General features: G+C 46.9%; 1 protein-coding gene across 1 annotated transcript in view; it reads right to left on the bottom strand.

The window, feature by feature from the left end:
* MYO7B (myosin VIIB) overlaps positions 1–19,785 on the bottom strand; it is an 84,941-nt gene that overhangs the window by 17,980 nt on the left and 47,176 nt on the right. The window contains exons 18-26 of the mRNA XM_058715637.1: positions 19,551–19,649; positions 17,665–17,759; positions 10,292–10,376; positions 8,554–8,772; positions 7,083–7,253; positions 6,216–6,425; positions 5,913–6,080; positions 5,575–5,702; positions 1,026–1,152 (exon numbers count right to left, since the gene is read on the bottom strand). Coding sequence (XP_058571620.1) covers positions 1,026–1,152; positions 5,575–5,702; positions 5,913–6,080; positions 6,216–6,425; positions 7,083–7,253; positions 8,554–8,772; positions 10,292–10,376; positions 17,665–17,759; positions 19,551–19,649 — 1,302 coding nt within the window. The remainder of the gene's footprint in view (positions 1–1,025; positions 1,153–5,574; positions 5,703–5,912; positions 6,081–6,215; positions 6,426–7,082; positions 7,254–8,553; positions 8,773–10,291; positions 10,377–17,664; positions 17,760–19,550; positions 19,650–19,785) is intronic.

Below are 19,785 nucleotides of genomic sequence, written 5' to 3'. Positions count from 1 at the left end.
AAGGCCTGTTTGGGTACTCTCACAGACCATGAGAGGGAATGTAAACTGGTACATTTCTGAGGACCGGTTTGTCAATGTTTTAAATAGTGCATGGTATAAAAATGCACATCCTTTTTGACCCAGTAATTCAAACCGATCTTTATATTTATGTTTTAATTGGTGCGTATGGTGATGAGAAATTGGAAGATGGGCCCTAAATGTCCATCAGCATGTTAAATACTCTCTGGGATGGCTCTAGATACATGGCATTAAAGTTGGCATCTGGGAAAAGTTCACACCCTGAGAAGACTCTTAACGGAGATAAGCGAAAAATGCAGGAGGGTCGTTACTTAAAACACGTTTGATAAAACGCGTTGGAAATCGTTTTGTCTCACAAAAACACTGGAGGAGTCTGCTGGTGTCAGGAGCGGCCCAGTGCACACGCCTCCTGCTGTCCCCGACGGGATGTCTGTGTGATCCTGTGTGATCACAAGTACGACGCTGTATGTTACAGTGGCCAGAATCGACGGAAGTTACCTCTGGATGCGGAGAGGACTTTTCTTTTTAGACTTTCTGCATTTCCTGCATATTACTTTTATAATCAGAACCAAAAAGGATATTAAATAGCGAGGTCTGGGGCTTCTGACACCTGGGAGCACCTGTCAACCCCCAGCTCCACGTTTAGTTCTAAGGACTAGAGGGAGAACACTGCAGCCGGTCCCCAGCTGGCGCCCACTCCCGGAACACCTTCGTCTTTTCAATGCACGTTTCTTCTACCACCTCACTGTCTCCTCAGAAGAGCCGTCCCGGTTCCTGAGCCCAGTGGAGTGGCCTGTAGACCCTGAAGGAGGGCTGGAAGGAACCAGGTCGAGGGTCCTCTTTTACAGATGGGGAAACTGAGGCCTAGAAGGCACTGCTGCCCACGCTGGCCGGCAGGAGCAAGAGAATCGGCCAGGGGCTGGGATTTCTGGATGTGCTTCAGAGCCCAGAGCCAACCTATGCTCCCGCTACAACCTGCCCCCCTCCAACCCCTGCATCCTCCCCACCTTCATGAACCTCTCGGAGGGTGGGAAGCAGCCGAGGCAAAGGCTGAGCAGGATCCAGCCCCGGGCCAGGCTGCTCATTTTGAAGTTCTCCGACAGCTGCTTGCAGATCTGGCAGTAAATCTCATCCCTGAAAGACACACACCACTGGCTCTGGGTGGGGAGAGGAGACACAGCTGCCTGGGCACAAGTCCTTCTGTGCCCCCGGGTGGGGTCTTGTCCCCACGGTGACCTGCAGTCCCCTCACCTCCAACTGCATTTGCTGGGCTCCCCTGCCACACCCCTGGCCCACCCTGGGCCCTGCCATCTCCTGGGACTGTGCTACCTCCAATGTCTTTCCAAGGCTCTAGGCACTCCCACTGGCCCACTCCCACTGGACCTCACCTCCTACCTCATACTTCGGGCCTTTGCCCCCTCCCTCACCCAGTCTTGCTCGGAAGACCGTGGTCCTCCAGCTGGGGGTGGGGTGTAGGTGCAGGGAGTGCCCAGGGCTCTCTGGTCACAGCCCTGCCCTCAGGGGCCCAGCCTAACCAGATCTGTTCTTTCCTCAACCTCAAAGTCATCTCCAACCTTCTCCCTCACCTTGAGGCCCCCTCCTCCCCGACTCCCAATGCAGCCAACCTCCCACTACAGAGAGGAGTGGGACTTCTAGGGAGAATCCCTCAATTCCTCCCCTACTGACCAGTTCTCATTACTACAGGCTCATGAGCCTCTCCTCTCTGCCTTCTCTGGGGAAGGGGTGCTCTTGGGTCCTTCCTGCTGGCTCAAGCCTCTATCATCTTTAAAAAAAAATGTTTATTTATTTTTGAGAGAGAGAGAGAGAGAAAGCTCACAGGTGTGCATGCAGGGGAGGGGCACAGAGGGAGGGAGACAGAGGATCTGAAGCAGGCTCCACAGAGCAGAGCCCCATGCGGGGCTTGAACTCACAAACCACGAGCTCAGGACCTGAGATGAAGTCTGATTTTTAACAGACAAGTCACCCAGGTGCCCAGTTCTTCTCTTTCTTAAAACTTTTCCCTACTTCTCTTAGAACTGAATTCAAACTCCATGCTTCAGCTGTTACAAACCGCTTGGAGTTCCAGCCCCTCAGGCTGTTTCAGGACTCTGTAATCCTGGCCACCATCTCCCTGGCCACTGTCTCCTTGTCTCTCCCCACCCCGTCCCCCCTCCCCATCTCCGCCTCCTCCTTTCCACTCCACCTGGCCCTGGAGGGCATTATGACCAGTCACTGGACCCCTATCTTAGCACAAGCAGTTATTGTGGGTCTCTGGCTTCTCCCACGCTCCCCAACCAAAGGGTAAGCTCCCAAAGGACGGTGACATATTGCCCTCACCTCTGCATCCCCAGCCCCCATGCCAAGGCTTGGCCCTGAGCAGGTACTTAATAAACATTTATTGCCATTTGCCACAATGTGGATGGAGCTAGAGAGTATTATGCTAAGTGAAATAAGTCAATCAAAGACAAATACCATATGACTTCCTTCATATGCAGAATTTAAGAAACAAACCAAGTGTACCTGGAGGGGGTAAAAAAAAAAAAAAAGAGAGAGAGAGAGAGAGAGGCAAACCAGAAAACAGACTCTTAACTACAGAGCACAACCTGAGGGTTGCTGGAGGGGAGGTGGGGTGGGGGATGGGTAACTAGCATGGGGACTAAGGAGGGCACTTGTGATGAGCACTGGGTGTTGTATGTAAGTGATGAATCACTGAACTCTACACCTGAAATTAATATTACACTGTAACTTCAGTTAACTAACTGGAATTTAAATAAAAACATAAAAAACAAACATTTATTGAATGCATGGCTGGATGTGGAGTGGGCATTTGCTTTGTCTTGGAATCTGACTAAGACCCCAGAGCCAAGGACAAATAGATGATAATACTCTATATACTAGAGAGATATATTTTTGTAGAATTTATCAAAGATGGCAGAACTGTCCAGTTACCATGCCATCTGCTGCATAAAAATTTGACAGGTGATTCCTGGAAGGCACTTCCTAGGAGTCGAGACATCTCTGGCCCATCTCCAGTCCCTCCAAGTGACAGGGAGCTGGGGGGACCCCAAGAGAACTATTAATAGGATTGGGGCTCTCCACCAGAGATGAGATCCTTCTGACTCTCTGAGGTAGGCTGAGCCCCAGAAGCCCATTGGCCTAACCCAGCATACTGGAGTGGGCCCAATGACAGAGTTCTTGAGAGTGCTTGACTTGTATGCCTCAGAGACACAAGTTAGGGACCTCCATGAATGAGAGACTAGGATCTGCTTCCTCCTAGAAAATTCTAAGCCACCCATGATGGAGAGAGAACAGTTAGGAGCTAAGAGCTGCGCTTGGTGGGTAGAGCATGGATGGCCTTCCTGTTGACTAAGAGGATGCCGTGGAAGAAGTTGGGAATCAAGCATCTTGATGGGATCCCACACAAGCAGGCAGCCCATCATTTCAGAAGATCCCAGGGCTAATAGGCTGTGGTATGTTCAAGTAGGGGCTAGATTTGAGAAGGAGTCTCAATGGATCACAGAGAGCATCAGCCCCAGCTGGAGAACAGCACTGTGTGCAAGTGCTAATAGGGGTATCTGAAGAACCCACAATGCATCTCATTTGGACACAGCTTATACATGTCTACCATCTTGGAAGGTGTGGTGGCCAGTGAGGATTAACCATGGGAGTACTACCAATGGAACTAAGTTAGAAGAGTTGCCAGGTTGGTGTCACGAAGGCAGCTCAAACTTGGGTAGAAACTGTGCAGCCTTACTGGCTTAAACAACCAGAGGATAGAGTCTGGGGTGTCCACAGTAGTTGAAAGTGAGAAGGGAAATCCCGGAATGAAAAGAACCAGAGGAGTTCTCAATTTTGCATATAAAATCTTCCCAAATTTCAGCTTGGCTCCTGACCCACACATGTGTGGGGCAGACTCCAGGAATCCCAGCAAAGACTAAAATAACTGAACACGGATTCCATCTGCCACTCACCACAGGGAGACAGAATTTGAATACGGCCAAGTTAATTGCCTGTCAGAACAAAAGCCAACGCTCTTTGAAAGAATGTAACAGGTTCCAGAGTCTCTAAACATATTATCCTCAGTGTCCAGGATACAACCCAAAAGTAATAGAATTATGCGGAAATAACAGTCCAATACTAGATGTGTGAGGAAACAGAAAAACATGACCATTCTTTTTTTTTTTTTTTTTTGGGACAGAGAGAGACAGAGCATGAACGGGGAAGGGGCAGAGAGAGAGGGAGACACAGAATCGGAAACAGGCTCCAGGCTCCAAGCCATCAGCCCAGAGCCTGACGCGGGGCTCGAACTCACGGACCGCGAGATCGTGACCTGGCTGAAGTCGGACGCTTAACCGACTGCGCCACCCAGGCGCCCCGACCATTCTTAAGAGGAAAGGCAGTCGGAGCACCTGGGCGGCTCAATTGGTGGAGCGTCTGACTTCAGCTCAGGTCATGATCTCGCAGTTCATGAGTTCAAGCCCTGTATCAGGCTCTGTGCTGACAGCTCGGAGCCTGGAGCCTTCCTCAGATTCTGTGTCTCCCTCTCTCTCTGCCCCCTCTCCCACTCGTACTCTGTCTCTGTCTCACTCAAAAACAAAATAAAAACATTAAAAAATTTTTTTTAAGTTAAAAAAAAAGAGGAAAGGCAGTCAACAGGAACTGACCCCAAGATGACCTAGATAATGGATTCAGCAGAAAAGGTTTAAAACTCCTATCACTGTTTAAGCACATAAAAGACACCATGCTCATAGTGAATGAATGAATAGGAAATCTTGGCAGAGAAACAGAAACCATAAAAAGAACCAAGTGCAAACTCTAGGACTAAAAAATATAACATCTGAAATTAAAAAATTGTTACGTGGGTATAATAGCAGAATTGTGGTAGACAAGAGAAAGATCAGTAAATCTAAAGATAGATCAATAGAAATTATCCAGTCTAAAGAACAGAGAAGGAAAAAAAAAAAAAAAGAAAGAAAGATGAACCGATCCTCAGGGACCTGAGGGACAATATCAAGAAGTCTTACGTATGTTTAATTACAATTCAAAGGAAAAGAAAGAGAGAGAATGAAATAGAAAAAAGTATTTGAAAAACAAATGGCAACAAATTCCCAAATTTGGTAAAAAATAATAACCTAAAATATATGAACCCCTAAAATATAGTAGTCTGTCTCTGAGAGAGCAGTATACATATTTCTTAAAATTTATATGAAAAGACAATTCCTGTAAAGCAATATATATATAATATAAATGAAGAATTTGTTCATTGACAGGGCTCTGCATTAAAGCCTCTTATAAAATGAACCATGACCCCATGATACATCTATTCTCCTAAAAGTGGCTTTTACCCATGGGTCTGGACACAGAGGAAGTCGAGGACCCTTTAAAGGTTCTAATATCTACTATACTCAGACCCAGGCTGCAGGCCCCAGGACGGGGAGCAGGGACAGGACAGGGTGTGTTAGGAGGCAGGGAGAGGAGGAGGCTGTGGCCATGGGCTGAGAGCCAGTGAGGGGGCCTGACGTTCTAGATGGGAGTGTCGTTTGCATGGGGACTGACCTGAGGTTAGGCCGCAGGATGGCGTAACCCACAATGAAGTGCACCTTCTCCAGGTTGGACATTGGTCGGTCTGAGATGGGGCCATCAGGATCAAATGCCTCCTCTCCAATATTCAGCTGGCTGGTCACCTTGAAACCCAAAGGCAGCAGTCAGTGACTCTGCCTTATTTGCAGACCATTGTGACTCTCCTTATTTGCAAAGGAGGAAACCAGGCACAGGGAAGAAAGCCAAAGCTTGGGATCCTATGGCTGGCCAGCAGTCGGGTCCAGCTTCTGTGGGGCCTCAGGCCTGGGGGACACCTCGGGTCTGCCCTGCCCTGCCCCCCTCACACCAGGCACCTGTATGGATCCACACTGCTGTGGAGACCGGGTGCTGTTCTCTCCGCCCAGGGTGTCGTGGAGGTGCTGCATCATGGAGCTGCCACGCAGGCCATTCCTGGCCAAAAGCACTGGCTCGGGCAGGTCACCCATGAACCTCAGGATGATGCTCCACACAGCCAGGGCGGCCTGGGGAAACCAAGACAGAGGTCTCCACTAGAACGCAGCTCACAGTCCTGGGCCCACGATGACCCCTCCCCTTCCTCATTCCCTCTCAGCCAGGGGGAGGCCTGAGCCACTAGAAACCAGGGAACCACTGTGTACCAAGCAGTCGGCATCATCCTCGTGGTAGAGCAGTGGGTATCGGAGGGGCCGCCGGATGTGTGTGTGGCTGGCTGATTTCTGGAAGTAGGTGGCAGCGAACTTGGGGAAGGTGTACTCCGCCAGGCCGTCCACATCCTCCTTGTACTCCTCCACCATGGGGACCGTGTCCAGGTCAACCTCAGGCAGCTTCTGGGTCCTTACTTCCAGATCCTGGGTGCCAGTGAGAGGGAGGGTCAAGGGTCAGCCATCCTCTCAGATGCTAGCTGGCAGGGCACACGTCTCTGGGGGCCAGGGAGCCCCAAGACAGGTGTGTCTGGCTATCTGCAGCATGATCCACTCCCCCTCGTGTCCGAGACCTCTCCCACCGCCTCACAGCCTCACTGGGCCCCTGGCGGGCTATTCCTCCTGCAGAAGTGGTCTCAGCTGCCCCTACTGCACAGCCTGGTGTGTACTATGTGTGCGTGCATGTGTGCATGCGTGTGTGTACGTGCTCAGGGGAAAGGCATGAGCACCTGGGGGCAGGGTCAGGGGGGCACCCGGGTCACTGGGTCTCAGGGCCCAAAGCAGTGCAGTGAGAGCCTGGGGGATCTGTTCTACACCAGCCCTCTCCTCCCACCCTGCTTCCTCCTCCCTCAGACACTGCTGCCAATGTTCATTAGTTCTCAGTGTTCCTCAGTCCCCAGGTCACAATCTGCAGAGCGGCAGCTGCAGGGTGCTCTGGGACAGGGGTCACATACGAGTGGGAAATCCGCCCCCCCCCGACCCCCGGCTTCTCAGTGAGCCTAGAGGCTGGCTGAGGTCAGGGACTAAGCGGGGCCCTCCTATCCCCTGCCAGGCCAGACCCCTGAATGACAGCACCCATCTTACCTTGAAGTCCCTCGGGGACTGGCCCTCCTGCCCACCGATCACGGAGGGGAGGAAACCGAACACTCGCTCCACCATCTCGGTGTCGGTGACACTGTCGTAGATGGACTTGCGCTTCCTGGTGGGGATGGCATCTTGACTCTTCTGCTCCCTAGCCGGGAGGACCAGGAGTCCCTGCACAGACGCCCCACAGGGCAAAGGTTACCACAGGCCCAGGGAAGGCAAGCACCTTCCAGAACTCAACCAAACCTCCTCCTAACGTTGTTCGTTCAGATCAATAAGTTTTCCTCTAAGATCCTAGAATTCAGGGACGTCTGGGGGGCTCAATCCATTAACTCAGGTTCGTGAGTTTAAGCCCTGCGTCAGTCTCTGTGCTGACAGCCTGGAGCCTTGAGCCCGCTTTGGATTCTGTGTCTCCCTCTCTCTCTGCCCCTCCCCTGCTCACACTCTCTCTCTCCCTCTCAAAAATAAATAAGCATTAAATAATAAAACATAAAAAATAAATAAAATCCTAGAATTTAATAGCTAGTGTGACTAGAGATCAACCACCCTTAGCTTTTCATTTCCCATGGAGAATGGGAGGTCCAGGGAACGGGGGCTGCCTGCCTGTCCCTACCCTGACATGGTCCCCGAGCGACCGCCTCAAACCCCAGGGGCCCCCAGAACCTAACTATCTACCAGGTCCCTTCACTCAAAGAGCACCAAGGCTCCACTAGGGCAGGTCCCTGGGCCCATCCTCACTAGCGCACAGATGAGGCTGATTTGTGGCCCGTTTGGGGCCACACGGGAGCAGAAGCCTGCTGCTCATACATCTGAGGCCCTGTTCTCTTACTTGTCCCAGCCACTGTACTAGTAATGCACTCAGCAGACCTAATTTTCATCTAGAGAGCAGGTGTGGACTTCATCCTAGCCCTTTGCCTTATCACAGTTCCGAGGAAAGAGGTTGAGTCTCAGATGCCGGCTGGAGGAGAGGGGGTCACGAGGGAGAGATTTCAAAATGTAGGGATGAGCAACTTGCACGGCTCCCCTGCTCCCTGTCCTCCAGCCTCTCCTGCCCACTCAAATTCCTCTTGGAATTTCTCTGTCCCCTGTCATGCCACAGCCCAGTCACTAGGGGCTTTTGACCTCGTCCATGGAGCTGTGGTCTCCCATGGGTCATTTGGCCCTGGTTTCCTACGTCATCCAGGGATGGCCCAGTCCTGCTGAGAAACCATCCCCAGGGCTAAAGGGAGAGGATCAAGAAGCTCAATTTCCAGGTTCCAGGCATAAGACTATCCTGTTGACACGATGCCTCTCCCATGCCACCCACTATGTGTTCCTGGGGGAACCTAGGTGTCCCACATGTTGCAGTAATAACTTTGGACATGGAGGGGATAGGAGTGCCTGGTGAAAGCTCATGTTGCCCTCCTGACTGCCCTCCCTGCCGTGGGTCCCACGCATCCCCCACCGGCCCAAGAGGACAGCGGCCACCTACATTGGCTTTCTGCTGCCGGAAGTTCCGCCGGGCGGCCATGCCCCTGGCGTGTGCCTGGATGACCACCACCGCCCTCTTCTTGGCTTGGACTTGCTGGCGCACGAGGTAGCCCCTGCAGAGTGCCTGTAGCTGGACCGTCCTCTGCCGCATCATCTGGTACTGCTTGGCCAGTAGGAGGCCCCGGGCAATGGCCTGCAGGCGCTCAAAACCCAGGAGGATCTGCGGAAGCAAGAGGGATGTACATCCAAAGTGAGGCCTGGCCCAGCAGGGCAGAGTGCAGAGAACGCCTTCCCAAAGGGACACAGAGAAAGAGAGGCAAGTCATATGCCCCAGAAGACCTCGCAAATTACCTTTACAGTTCTCTGCTTTTGGGCAAAGGACTAGAGCTAAAATTTTACACACCTATGAGTAGAAGCGTGTTAAATAAGTGATTACTTGCAAAGCACTTAGAACAGTCCTTGCCACGTAAATACATGCTAAATAAGCATTTGTGGAATGGCGTGAGCAGTATAGTGCTCTCCTGGTGGCCAGGGGTAGAGAACTGGTTTGGATGTCATGTGGATGATGGGGTCCCAGAGGCCTTGCTCATCACACCTAAAGCCAGGTCAGCCAAATTGTCAAGAGCTAGCGCCCCCAGGTGGAAGCCGATGGCTGGCGTCACCAAGCCAATCTCTGGGATCTTTAACATAAAGAGGAAATAAATTGGTGAATACCCATTTCTATGCTGCAAACATGCTCTGGTGATGGCAGTCCCTGAGTCCCTGGGTGAGTCTTATTGGCTTCTCAGAGACCAACGCAGTGAGTGCCAGGTGGGGTCACGCTTTGTCTTACACGCTTGGATGTCACGCAGACCGGCACCCAAACCCCAGCTCTACTGCTTACTCACTGTGCTCCTGGGAAAATTACTTAACTTCTCTATGCCTCAGTTTCTTGACATATGGGGTGGATTTAATAATAAATCCAATGATGCAGGCAGAGCAATGGCTCTAAGTAGACTTTCCATCCATGTCAGCTGCCATTATGTCCTGTGAGCACAGAACCCAGGCAGGCCCGGGGTCAAATTTCAAAATGCTGGGATGTGCATCTTGGTGTCACTTCCCTGCTCCCTGCCTTTCAGCCTCTTCTGCCCAGACACCCAAAGGCTCCTTTTGGAATTTCTCTGCCCCCAAAGCATCATTCCACAGCCCAGTAATCAGGGGCCTTTGCTCTCCTCCACAGAACTGTAGCCTCTCACGGCCCATCCAGTCCTGGTTTCCTGAGCCTGGTTTGCTGATGTGACCACTGTGTGTCTCAACCATAGTCATGTCCCAGGACAAAGGCAAGTGGTCAAGTGAGGCCGACTAGGGCATGGTTATGGTTGCTCTAGCTCATTTCTTGAGCAGACACTTATTAGCAGTGTCTGTGGTTATGAAAAACATCTGAAGGCCTTGAAACAGAGAATAATCCATCCATTTATTTGTTGCCTGTAAATTGAGAAAAGATGATCATATGATTTCAGAGCAGGCCAACTTGTTCTAGCTCGGGAGACGATCCAAACTCTGCAAAAGGACACTGTGCAGCCCATAAACCTGAAAGCCTGTGACCTGAATGATGCTAAACAGACACTGTGTGGGGTGCTGAGAGCTGGTCATTTGAGGTCTGTTGTAACACGTTAGTGATCTGATCCCTCCTGCCTGAGCTCTCACCTTCACAAGAATGAACTTTCAGCTGGAGCAGCCTCCCAAGTGAGTTCTCTCACCTGCTTGAAGTTCCGTCTGTTGTAGTAGCCTCTCCACCCGGCCTGGAGGGTCACAGCTGCCTGCCTCTGCTTCAGGAACTCCTTCCTAGAAGGGCGAATGCAAGTCCAAATGTATGTAACAACTTCACACATTTCACAGCCTTTGGGGGGAAAATGATTTGAAGGGAAGAGGGATAATGAAAGGTTGGGGAGAATGAATACAAATATTACTTCTTTTTCAGAAGCCTTTATAAGCCAAAGACACACGTGTTAGGAACTGAGATCTGCCAACGATGCAACTTTGTGAATTAGGACAGTGCAGTTTTTAGAACAATCAGGACATTTTCCCTCACTCCTTGTATTAGGGATAAAACTCATTTCCAACTTAAAAAAAAATTTTTTTTAATGGTTATTTTATTTTTGAGAGAGAGAGACAGAGCGCAAGCAGGGGAAGGGCAGAGAGAGAGGGAAACACAGAATCCGAAGCAGGCTCTAGCCTCCAAGCTGTCAGCACAGAACCCAACGCAGGGCTCGAACCCATGAACTGTGAGATCGTGACCTGAGCCAGAGTCAGACGCTTAACTGACTGAGCCATCCAGGCGCCCTGTCTCATTTTTTATTCCTTGTCAGACTCTTCCTGTTTCTCTGGCCAGTAGCCCAGGTGTCTGCCAGGAACCAGGTCAGAAATCCCAGGACTGGGACTCCTCCCTGGAGGCAGATCAAGGCAGGAGGGCAGCCCCCTAGGCCCTGGTAGCCTGGCAGCTCCATCGAACTGCTCTCTGATGCAGGGAGGAAAGTGGGCTGAACACTGGGAGGGTAACCTGAAATTTGGCCTCTGGGGAGGCAAGCTTGGTGCATATAGATGTATCTTTTATCTCACACTTATCTGAGTTTCCTTTTCACTTCTATTAATTTTTCAGGATATTTTCTTAGGTTTAAGACAGTAGACCTCAACCATATTAAAAATCATCTGGAGAACTTCAATATTTATTGATGCTCAGGCCCTACCTAGTCCAATTAAATCAGAATCTTTGCTGAAGGGTCTGGGAAATATATATATCTGTATATCTATTTATCCATATACCTAATTTTTTTTGTATACATACACACACAGAGTATAAATATCTCCCCAGATGATTCTAATATAGGCCAAAGTAAATGATTGAATTATCAAAAATAAAGATAATTTGTCTCCTTTCTGGTATTTATACTACTGGTTATCAAATGGGGATGATTCTGCCCCCAAGGCATATTTGGCAATGTTTAGAGACATTTTGAGTTGTTATGACTGGGAGATGGGGAAGGAGCGTGCTATTGACGTCTTGTGAGTAGAGGTCAGGGATACTGCTAAACATCCCCAATGCCCAGGACAGCCCCTCACAACAAAGAGTTATCTAATCCAAAATGTCAACAGAGTTGAAGCTGAGAAACCCTGATTTCTATCTTTTCTTTAATATTCTTGTCTAATTGCATTGTGTAGAAGAACAAGAACACCATCAGTTATCGATGATGATCACTTCTGAGAAGATGTATGGGGCAGACATACTTTTTTCTTATATCTCCTGCTAACTACAACTAAAGTATAAAACAAAGACGAGAAGACTGAAATGTGGAGAGGAGAAGGAAGATTAGCTAGAGGTCTCAGATCCAAGGAGTGACACAGTGGTAACTTTTCTAGGTTTTCTTTTTACCTCATATTTCCCAGACTAGGAGCTAAAGTGTTGGTGGAGACCCCTGGGGAATTCTGGACTTCCACCACCACTTGGCAGTAATGGGGTACTCCTCCCCTCCATGCTGGAGTGGTATCAGAGGAGACCTAGTGCACAGGCAGGCCTTTCACCATCCCCATTTGGGAAGAATGTCACTCTCCCCCTGTGGTATCAGTGGAGGACTGCTGGGAAGCTGGAACTCCCACTCCCAGCCAGCAGTAAAAAGAACCTCTACTTGCTTTGAGAGTCAATGGAGGCAAGGTGGAGAACTTAGACTCTCACCTCATCTGACAGTAAACAGATGTCACCGCTACTTTTCCCTGCTAGAGTAGTGTCAGAGGAACCCAGCTAAAACAGAATGTTTAAGCAAGACCCAGAGTTCTTATAATATAATACCCAAAATGTCCATGTTTCAGTCCAAAATCACTTATCATACAAGGAGCAAGGAAAATAGCAACTTGAATAAGAAAAGACAAGCAACATATGCCAACATGGACAGAAAAGTTAGCCATTATAAAAATGCTTCAATGAGCAATTATAAACACACCTGAAACAAATGAGAAAATACAAAGTCTTAGTAAAGAAGTAAAAGACATAAAGTAGAACCAAATGGAACTTTTAGAACTGAAAAATATAATAACTGAAATTAAAAAACAAAAACAAAAACAAAAAATCTCAGTTTGGCAACAGACAGAGAGAAAGGAGGAAAGAGTTAGTGAGCTTGAAGATAGAACAGTAAAAATCACCCAACCTGAAAAACAGAGAGAAAAGAGACTGAAATAAAATGACCAGAGCCTTAGGCACCATTGGGACTGTATTTTTTTTTTTTTTTTTTTTTTTTTGGTCATTGGAGTCCTAGAAAGAAAGGAGAAAGCGATAGTGCTGCAAAAGCATTACAAGAAATAACAACTGAAAAGTTCATAATCATAACAAAAGATATAAACAAGCTCAACAAACCTCAAACAGGATAAATTCAAATAAATTCACATCAAGATACATCATGGTTAAACTTCTGAAAACTAAAGGCAAAAAAATCTTGAAAGTAACAAGAGAGAAACAACACATTACTTATAGGGAGAAAATGATTTGGATTTCTTATCAGAAACCGTGGAGCCCAGGAGGAAGTGGCACAATATTCTCCAAGGATTGAGAGAGAAGAGCCATCAACCCAGAATTTTATGCTAGTGAAAATATCTTTCAGAACTGAAGGGGAAATCAAGACATTCCCAGATGAAGACTAAGAGAATTGTCACTAGACCTCCTAAAAGAACAAATAGAAGAAGTTCTTTAAAGAGAAAGGAAATGATAAAAGAAGAAACCATAGAATACCAAGAAGGAAAAAATAAATAGTAAGTAATAGTGTAAGTAAGCAATTCAATAAACTTTCCTCTCCTCTTGAGTTTTCTAAATTTTGTTTGATGATAGAAGCAAAATCTGTAACACTATCTGATGTGGTTCTAAATGTATGTAGAGGAAACATTTAAGGAAAATTATATTACAAATGGGAGAAGGTAAATGGACATAAAGACAGATAAAGTTTCTATACTTCTCAAAGTGGTAAAATGATGACACTAATAGACTGTCATAATTTGTGTATATATAATGTAATATTGGAGCGACCACTAAAAAAAGCTTTAAAAAGAAATACATTTGATAACACTATAAATAAATGAAAATGGAATTTTAAAAAACATTTAGGCAATCCGCAGTATGGCAGGACAAAGAAAACAGAGAAATGAAAAACAGAGAACAAACAGAAAACAAAAAATAAAATGACAGACTTAATTTCTGACATAAATAATTAAATTAAGTGTAAAAAGCATAACTACACCAATTAAAAGACAGAGATTGGCTTAATAGATTTAAAAGCATGACTGTCTATGAGAAACTCACTTAAAACACAGGTTGAAAGTAAAAGGATGAAAAATATATATCATGCAAATAATAACCAGAACAAAACAGGAGTGGCTGTATTATTATCAGAAAAGTAGACCTCAGAACAAAGAAAATAGCCAGAGACAGAGGGGGGCATTGCATGATGATAAAAGGATAAATCCATCAAGAAGACATAGCAATCCTAAATGTGTATGCAGCAAAAAACACAGCTAAAAAATATATGAAGCAAAAAATGATAGAACTGAAATGAAAAATGGGAAAATCCATAATTATGGTTGGAAACTTCAACACTCCTTTCTCAATAATGGGTAGAACAACTAGGCAATAAATCAGCAAGAATATAAAATTCAATATCATTATCAACCAACAAGATATAATTGACATGTTTAGAACATTCCACTAAACAACAGCAGAATACATGCCCTTTTCAAGCACCCTTAGAACATATAACAAGACAGTCCATATCCTGGGCCATAAAGGAAATATCAGCACACTAAAAAAATTTAACCCATACAGATTGTGTCTCTAACCACAATGGAATCAAACTAGAAATCAATAACAGAATGATAACAAGAAAGGCTCCAAACACTTGGAAAATAAACAACATACTTCCAAATAACCCATGAGCCAAAGAGAAAGTCTCAAAGGAAATTTTTTAAAAAACCAATTGAATAAAAATGAAAAAATAACATATCAAAATGTATGAGACATAGCTAAAGAAGGGCTGAGGAGATTTATAGAACTTTACATCAGAATAGCGGAAAAGCTTTGAATCAAATATCTGAGCTCCCACCTTAAAAATCTACAAAAAGAAGAATAAAGTATACTCTAGGCTGGAAGAAGAAAAGAAATAATAAAAAGAGCAGAAGTCACAGAAATTGAAAAAAGAAAGAAAGAAAAGCATTAGAGAAAATCAATGAAACCAAAAGCTGGTTCTTTGAAAAGGTCAAGAAAATTGACAGACCTCTCTAGCAAAACAGACAAAGAAAAGAGAAAGACACAAGTTGTCAATATCAGGGATGAAACAGAGTATCATCACAGACTCTGCAGACATCAAAATTATAATAATGGAATACTATGAATAACTCTGCACATACAAAATTTTTCTGACAACTTAGATGAAATGCACCAGTTTCTCAAAAAGCACAAATTGCCACAAGTCACTCAATCTGAAATAGATAATTTGGATTGCCCTCAACTACTAAGGAATTTATCATTTAAAAACTCCCCACAAAGAAGTCTCCAGGACCAGATGGTTTCACTGGAGAATTCTAGCAAACATTTAAAGAATTCACAATTCTGTGCAATCTCTTCCAGAAAATAGAAGAGGGAGAAACACTTCCTAATTCTTTTTATGGAGCTAATGTTACTCTGATACCAAAACCAGACAAAAACATTACAAAAGAATAAACCTAAAGATCTCATAAATATAGAAGTAAAAATTCATAACAAAATATTAGCAAATAGTATACAGCAATATACAAAAAGAACTACACACTATGACCAAGTGGGGTTTATTCTAGGGCTGGTTCGGTATTAAAAAGCCAGTCAATGTTATCCACCATATTAAAAGGCCAACCAAGGGGGTGCCTGAGTGGCTTAGTCTGTTGAGCATCTGACTCTCTATTTCAGCTCAGGTCATGATCCCACAGTTGTGGGATCGAGCCCCAGGTCAGGCTCCATGCTCAGCATGGAGCCTGCTTAAGATTCTCTCTCTCAGGGCACCTAGGTGGCTCAGTTGGTTAAGTGTCTGACTCTCAGTCAGGTCATGATCTCACGATTTCATGGGTTCGAGCCCCACATCAGGCATCAGGATCTGTGCTGACAGTGCAGAGCCTGCTTAGGGTTCTCTCTCTCTCTCCCCTCTCTCTGCCCCTCCCGTGCTCACACTGTCTCTCTCTCTCTCTCTCAAATAAATAAACTTAAAAAAATTATTAAAAAAAAGATTCTCTCTCTCTCTCTCTCTCTCTCTCTCTCTCTCCCTCTGCTCCTCTTCCCTGCTTGTACATGCTACTCTCTCTCTCGCTAAGGTAAAATAAAATAAAAATAAAAGGCTAAACAAGAAAAAATCCCATGATCATACCAACTGATGTAGAATCAACAGATGACAAAATTCAACACCCATCTCCGAGAAACACTCCCAGAAAACTAGGAATACAGGAAACTTCCTCAACTTGATAGGGATCAACCACAAGAAACCTATAGCTAACATGACACTTAATGGTTAAAGACTGAGTGCTTTCCCCTAAGCTGTGAAACAAAGTAAAGATATCTGCTTTCACCACTCTTATAATATTGGAAGTTCTGGCCAGTACATTAAGCAAGAAAAGTAAATAAAAGATATATAGATTGGAAAGGAGGAAATAAGACTGTTCCTATTTGCGCATAACATGATGGTCTACATAGAAAACTTTGAGAAATCCATAAAAAGTAAGTGACTTCAGCAAGGTTACAGGAAACAAAGTCAACACACAAATCAATAATATTTTAACATACCACCAATGAATACATCAATGCCAAAATTAAAAATACAGTACCATTTATAATCTCTCAAAAAAACCACAAAAAACCCAATCTAGGTATAAACCTAACAAAACATGTGCAGAACATGTATGCTGAAAACTATAAGACACTGGTAAAAGACATCAAAAAAGTTCTAAGTAAATGGAATTCATGGATTAGAAAACAACCTAATAGAGACATCAATTCTCCTTAAATTGATATTCAACATAACTACTATGAAAATCCCCGCAAGATTTTTTGTAGATATGGACAAGATGTTTCTAAAATGTATATGGAAAGGCAAAAGACCCAGAACAGCTAAAACAATTTAAAAAAAGAAGAAGGTAGGAAGAATTTGTCTATACAGCTTCAAGACTTATTATAGAACTACAGTCAACAAGACAGAGTGGCATTGGCAGAGGAACAGACACACAGGTTAATGCAACAGGATAGAGAATGCAGAAACAGACCTACAAATACGCCCAACTGATTTTTGACACAGGTGCAAAATGAAGTCATTGAAACAAGGATGGACTTTTCAGTGAATGAGTGATGCAGGAGCAACATCCACTGGGGAAAAATTTTTTAAAAGAACCTTAGCCTAAGTCTCACACCCTACACAAGGTCCACTCAAAATGAAAATGGACCTAAATGTAAACTGTAAAACTATAGAATCTTCTAGAAAAAAAAAAAGATAAGAGAAAACCTTTGGGCAGAGATCTTAGAGGTGACACCAAAAGCAAGCTCCATGAAGGAAAATTTGATAAACTGGACTCCATCAAAACTAAAAATTTGGGGGACGTGTGGGTGGCTCCGTCGTTTAAGCATCTGACTTCGGCTCCAGTCATGATCTAAGGGTTCGTGAGTTCGAGCCCCATGTCCAGCTCTGTGCTAACAGTTCAGAGCCTGGAGACTGCTTCAGATTCTGTGTCTCCCTCTCTTTCTGCCCCTCCCCTGTTCACACTCTGTCTCTCTCTTAAAAATAAAATAAACGTTAAAGAAATTTAGAAAAAAACAACTAAAAATTTTGCTCTGCAAGGACCCTCTTAAGAGGACTTCATGAAAAATGCTGGACTGGGAGAAGATCTTTGCAAACCATGCATCCAGCAAAGGACTAGTATCTAGTATATATAAATAATTCCCAAAATTCAACAGAGAATTAAATTAGAAACCGGGCAAATAGCACACACAGACGGTTCACCAAAGAGGATATACATACTCGTGGCAGATAAGCCCATGAAAAGATGTGGGTGTGTGGGCTGGGGAGGGCTTGGGCAGGACCAGCACCTGTATTTGTAGCCTCGCAGGACTTTCTGGATGCTGACGGCTGCCTTGTTCAGCATCTCACTCCTCTGTAACTCCAGCAGAGTGTCCTGTTTATCCTGCGACACAAGAGACCCCAGCATGTAGCTGCTCCCACTCATCTCCACACCCCACCTGGGGCCAGGGCTCTGTCTCCCAAAGGGTCTCCCAGACTTTTCCCATATGTGCTCCCTGGAGGGCAAGCAAGGGGAAGGGGCCCTCAAATTGATCCTGATGTAGCTCACATCAGCCCTCCAGTCCCCCATCCAAGAACTTCCCATTTTAGCTCTTTTCTCTTGTGAATTCAATCTGGCAAATTTCATTTCTGCTCTGGAGAACCCAAGAAGGGGTCAAAAAGTTTCCCCAAAGTTGTGTTTTATTTCCCCAAATTCATGTGAAATGTCACGCAACTTGTATTACAGGCTCATACTTGTTTCAATATAAACATGTTTCCTCAGCCTTTGAGTAGGACTCGAAGTGGGTCGATGAGCCTTATTCACCCCTGAGCTGCGACCGTCCCTGGCCTGCTTTTGTGCTTCAACTGGATCCCTGTTTCCTTGGGCTTGCCATCCTAGTCCCTGCAGGGCAAAGACCATCTTTGTGGAACAGAAAGAAGCTTGGCCTTTTGGTAAGTGGTAAAGAGAGGCAGGGGCTTGGTGGCCTCTCCTGCCTCCATCAGTCTTGCATCAGCAAGCATGGAGTCTCTTCATGTGCCTGGGTGGGCACTGGGAACACAGAAATACACTAGACCCCTGACGGTGGCCTCAAGGAGCAGCCAGGGAGGGGTGGGCACTCTCCTCCTCCCCTCCTCCACCACCTGCCTACACTGACTGCACCCCTGTGGCCCTCGCCGTCTGTCCCAGCTTCTGGGACAGCAACCTGGGACTTGCCCAATGTCTATCCTCCCTGGCCTCACCTCCCCAGTGGAATCTGAAGCCCCTCTGTGTCTTCCCGGTTGTCTAAGTCCCAGAGCCCCAGCACAAGCCTGGCTAATGCATGGACAGAGGAACAGACAGACTAACCGAGGATCAGGGTCGGGAGGTCCCTCTGGGGACAGATGAAGACAGGTGGGCAGGCTCTATGGGGAAAGTGGAGGGAGTGGAGGACTTTGGAAGGAGCGGGGGGATGGGGTGGCGCTTGGGCGGGCTGGCAGAGCATGTGTCCAGGCACTGATCTTCTCTCCTCCCTCCTCTTTCTCTCTTTGCTCACCCACCCACAGTTTACAAGGATCTCTCCTCCGTGGTTCTTGGACCCAACGTGCAGTCCTGGAGGGCCCAAAGGCTGTGGGTGTCAGCCACAAGCTGCCTCCGTGTGACCTCGGGCCTCGCTGGAAGTTGTAGGGGATGGAGATGGGAGGTGCTGCTTGCACAGGCCTGCTCAAGGACAAGCTCTTCTAGGGGGAGGGGGGCCAGCACACTGGCTCCTTCCACGCAAGTGCTGGCTCTCCAGGGCTCTAAAGAGGTGGAGCTTCCCCAGGTCTGACTCTTTAGACTGTGGCTCCCCACATGGAGGAGGAGGCCTATCTAAGGGACTGTGGGAGCCTACCCTGAGCTCCTGCTTGCTTCTGCCTGGTGGCCTGGGGCAGCTCCCCCTTCTCCTGAGGTCTTGCCTTTGATGCCCTGCTCTGAGAAGCCTCCTGGACTTCTGCAGGCGGGGCTGAGCTCTCCTCATGGTCCCTTGCCTCTCTTCCCCACCCCCCCCCCCCGCCCCAGCATGGCTTTCTATAACAGGGGTGCCTCAGGGTGGGGGCCATGCCCAGAGCAAGCTCCCACGGCACTGGCTCAGGGTGGGTGAGCGGATGCCACCTGGTGGGCATGAGACCAGCCCCTCACGCTCCAGGAGGCTGAAGACCAGCGTGTTCAGGGGCTCACCTTCAGGAAAATTTTGGTCTTTCCCACTTTCCATTCTTTGTCTGTCCCCAGCCACGTTTCGGCAATGCGCAGGGTCATCTGGCGAGCCTTGTCTCGAAGCTGCCGAGGAGAAAACAGGAGTGGCTTGGTGGCGTTGGAGCAGGCCCCCAGGTGGGAGGCTGAGGCTCCCTCCACAAAGGCTTTCTGGGACTCGAGTCTTCCTCCTCCCCTGGGTGTCAGTGTTGCTTGGCCAGGA

This window comes from Neofelis nebulosa, chromosome 2, assembly GCF_028018385.1.
Source record: "Neofelis nebulosa isolate mNeoNeb1 chromosome 2, mNeoNeb1.pri, whole genome shotgun sequence".
Taxonomy (NCBI): domain Eukaryota; kingdom Metazoa; phylum Chordata; class Mammalia; order Carnivora; family Felidae; genus Neofelis; species Neofelis nebulosa.
Note: the sequence above shows the minus strand (reverse complement) of the source record. Positions and strands in the feature narration are given on the sequence as shown.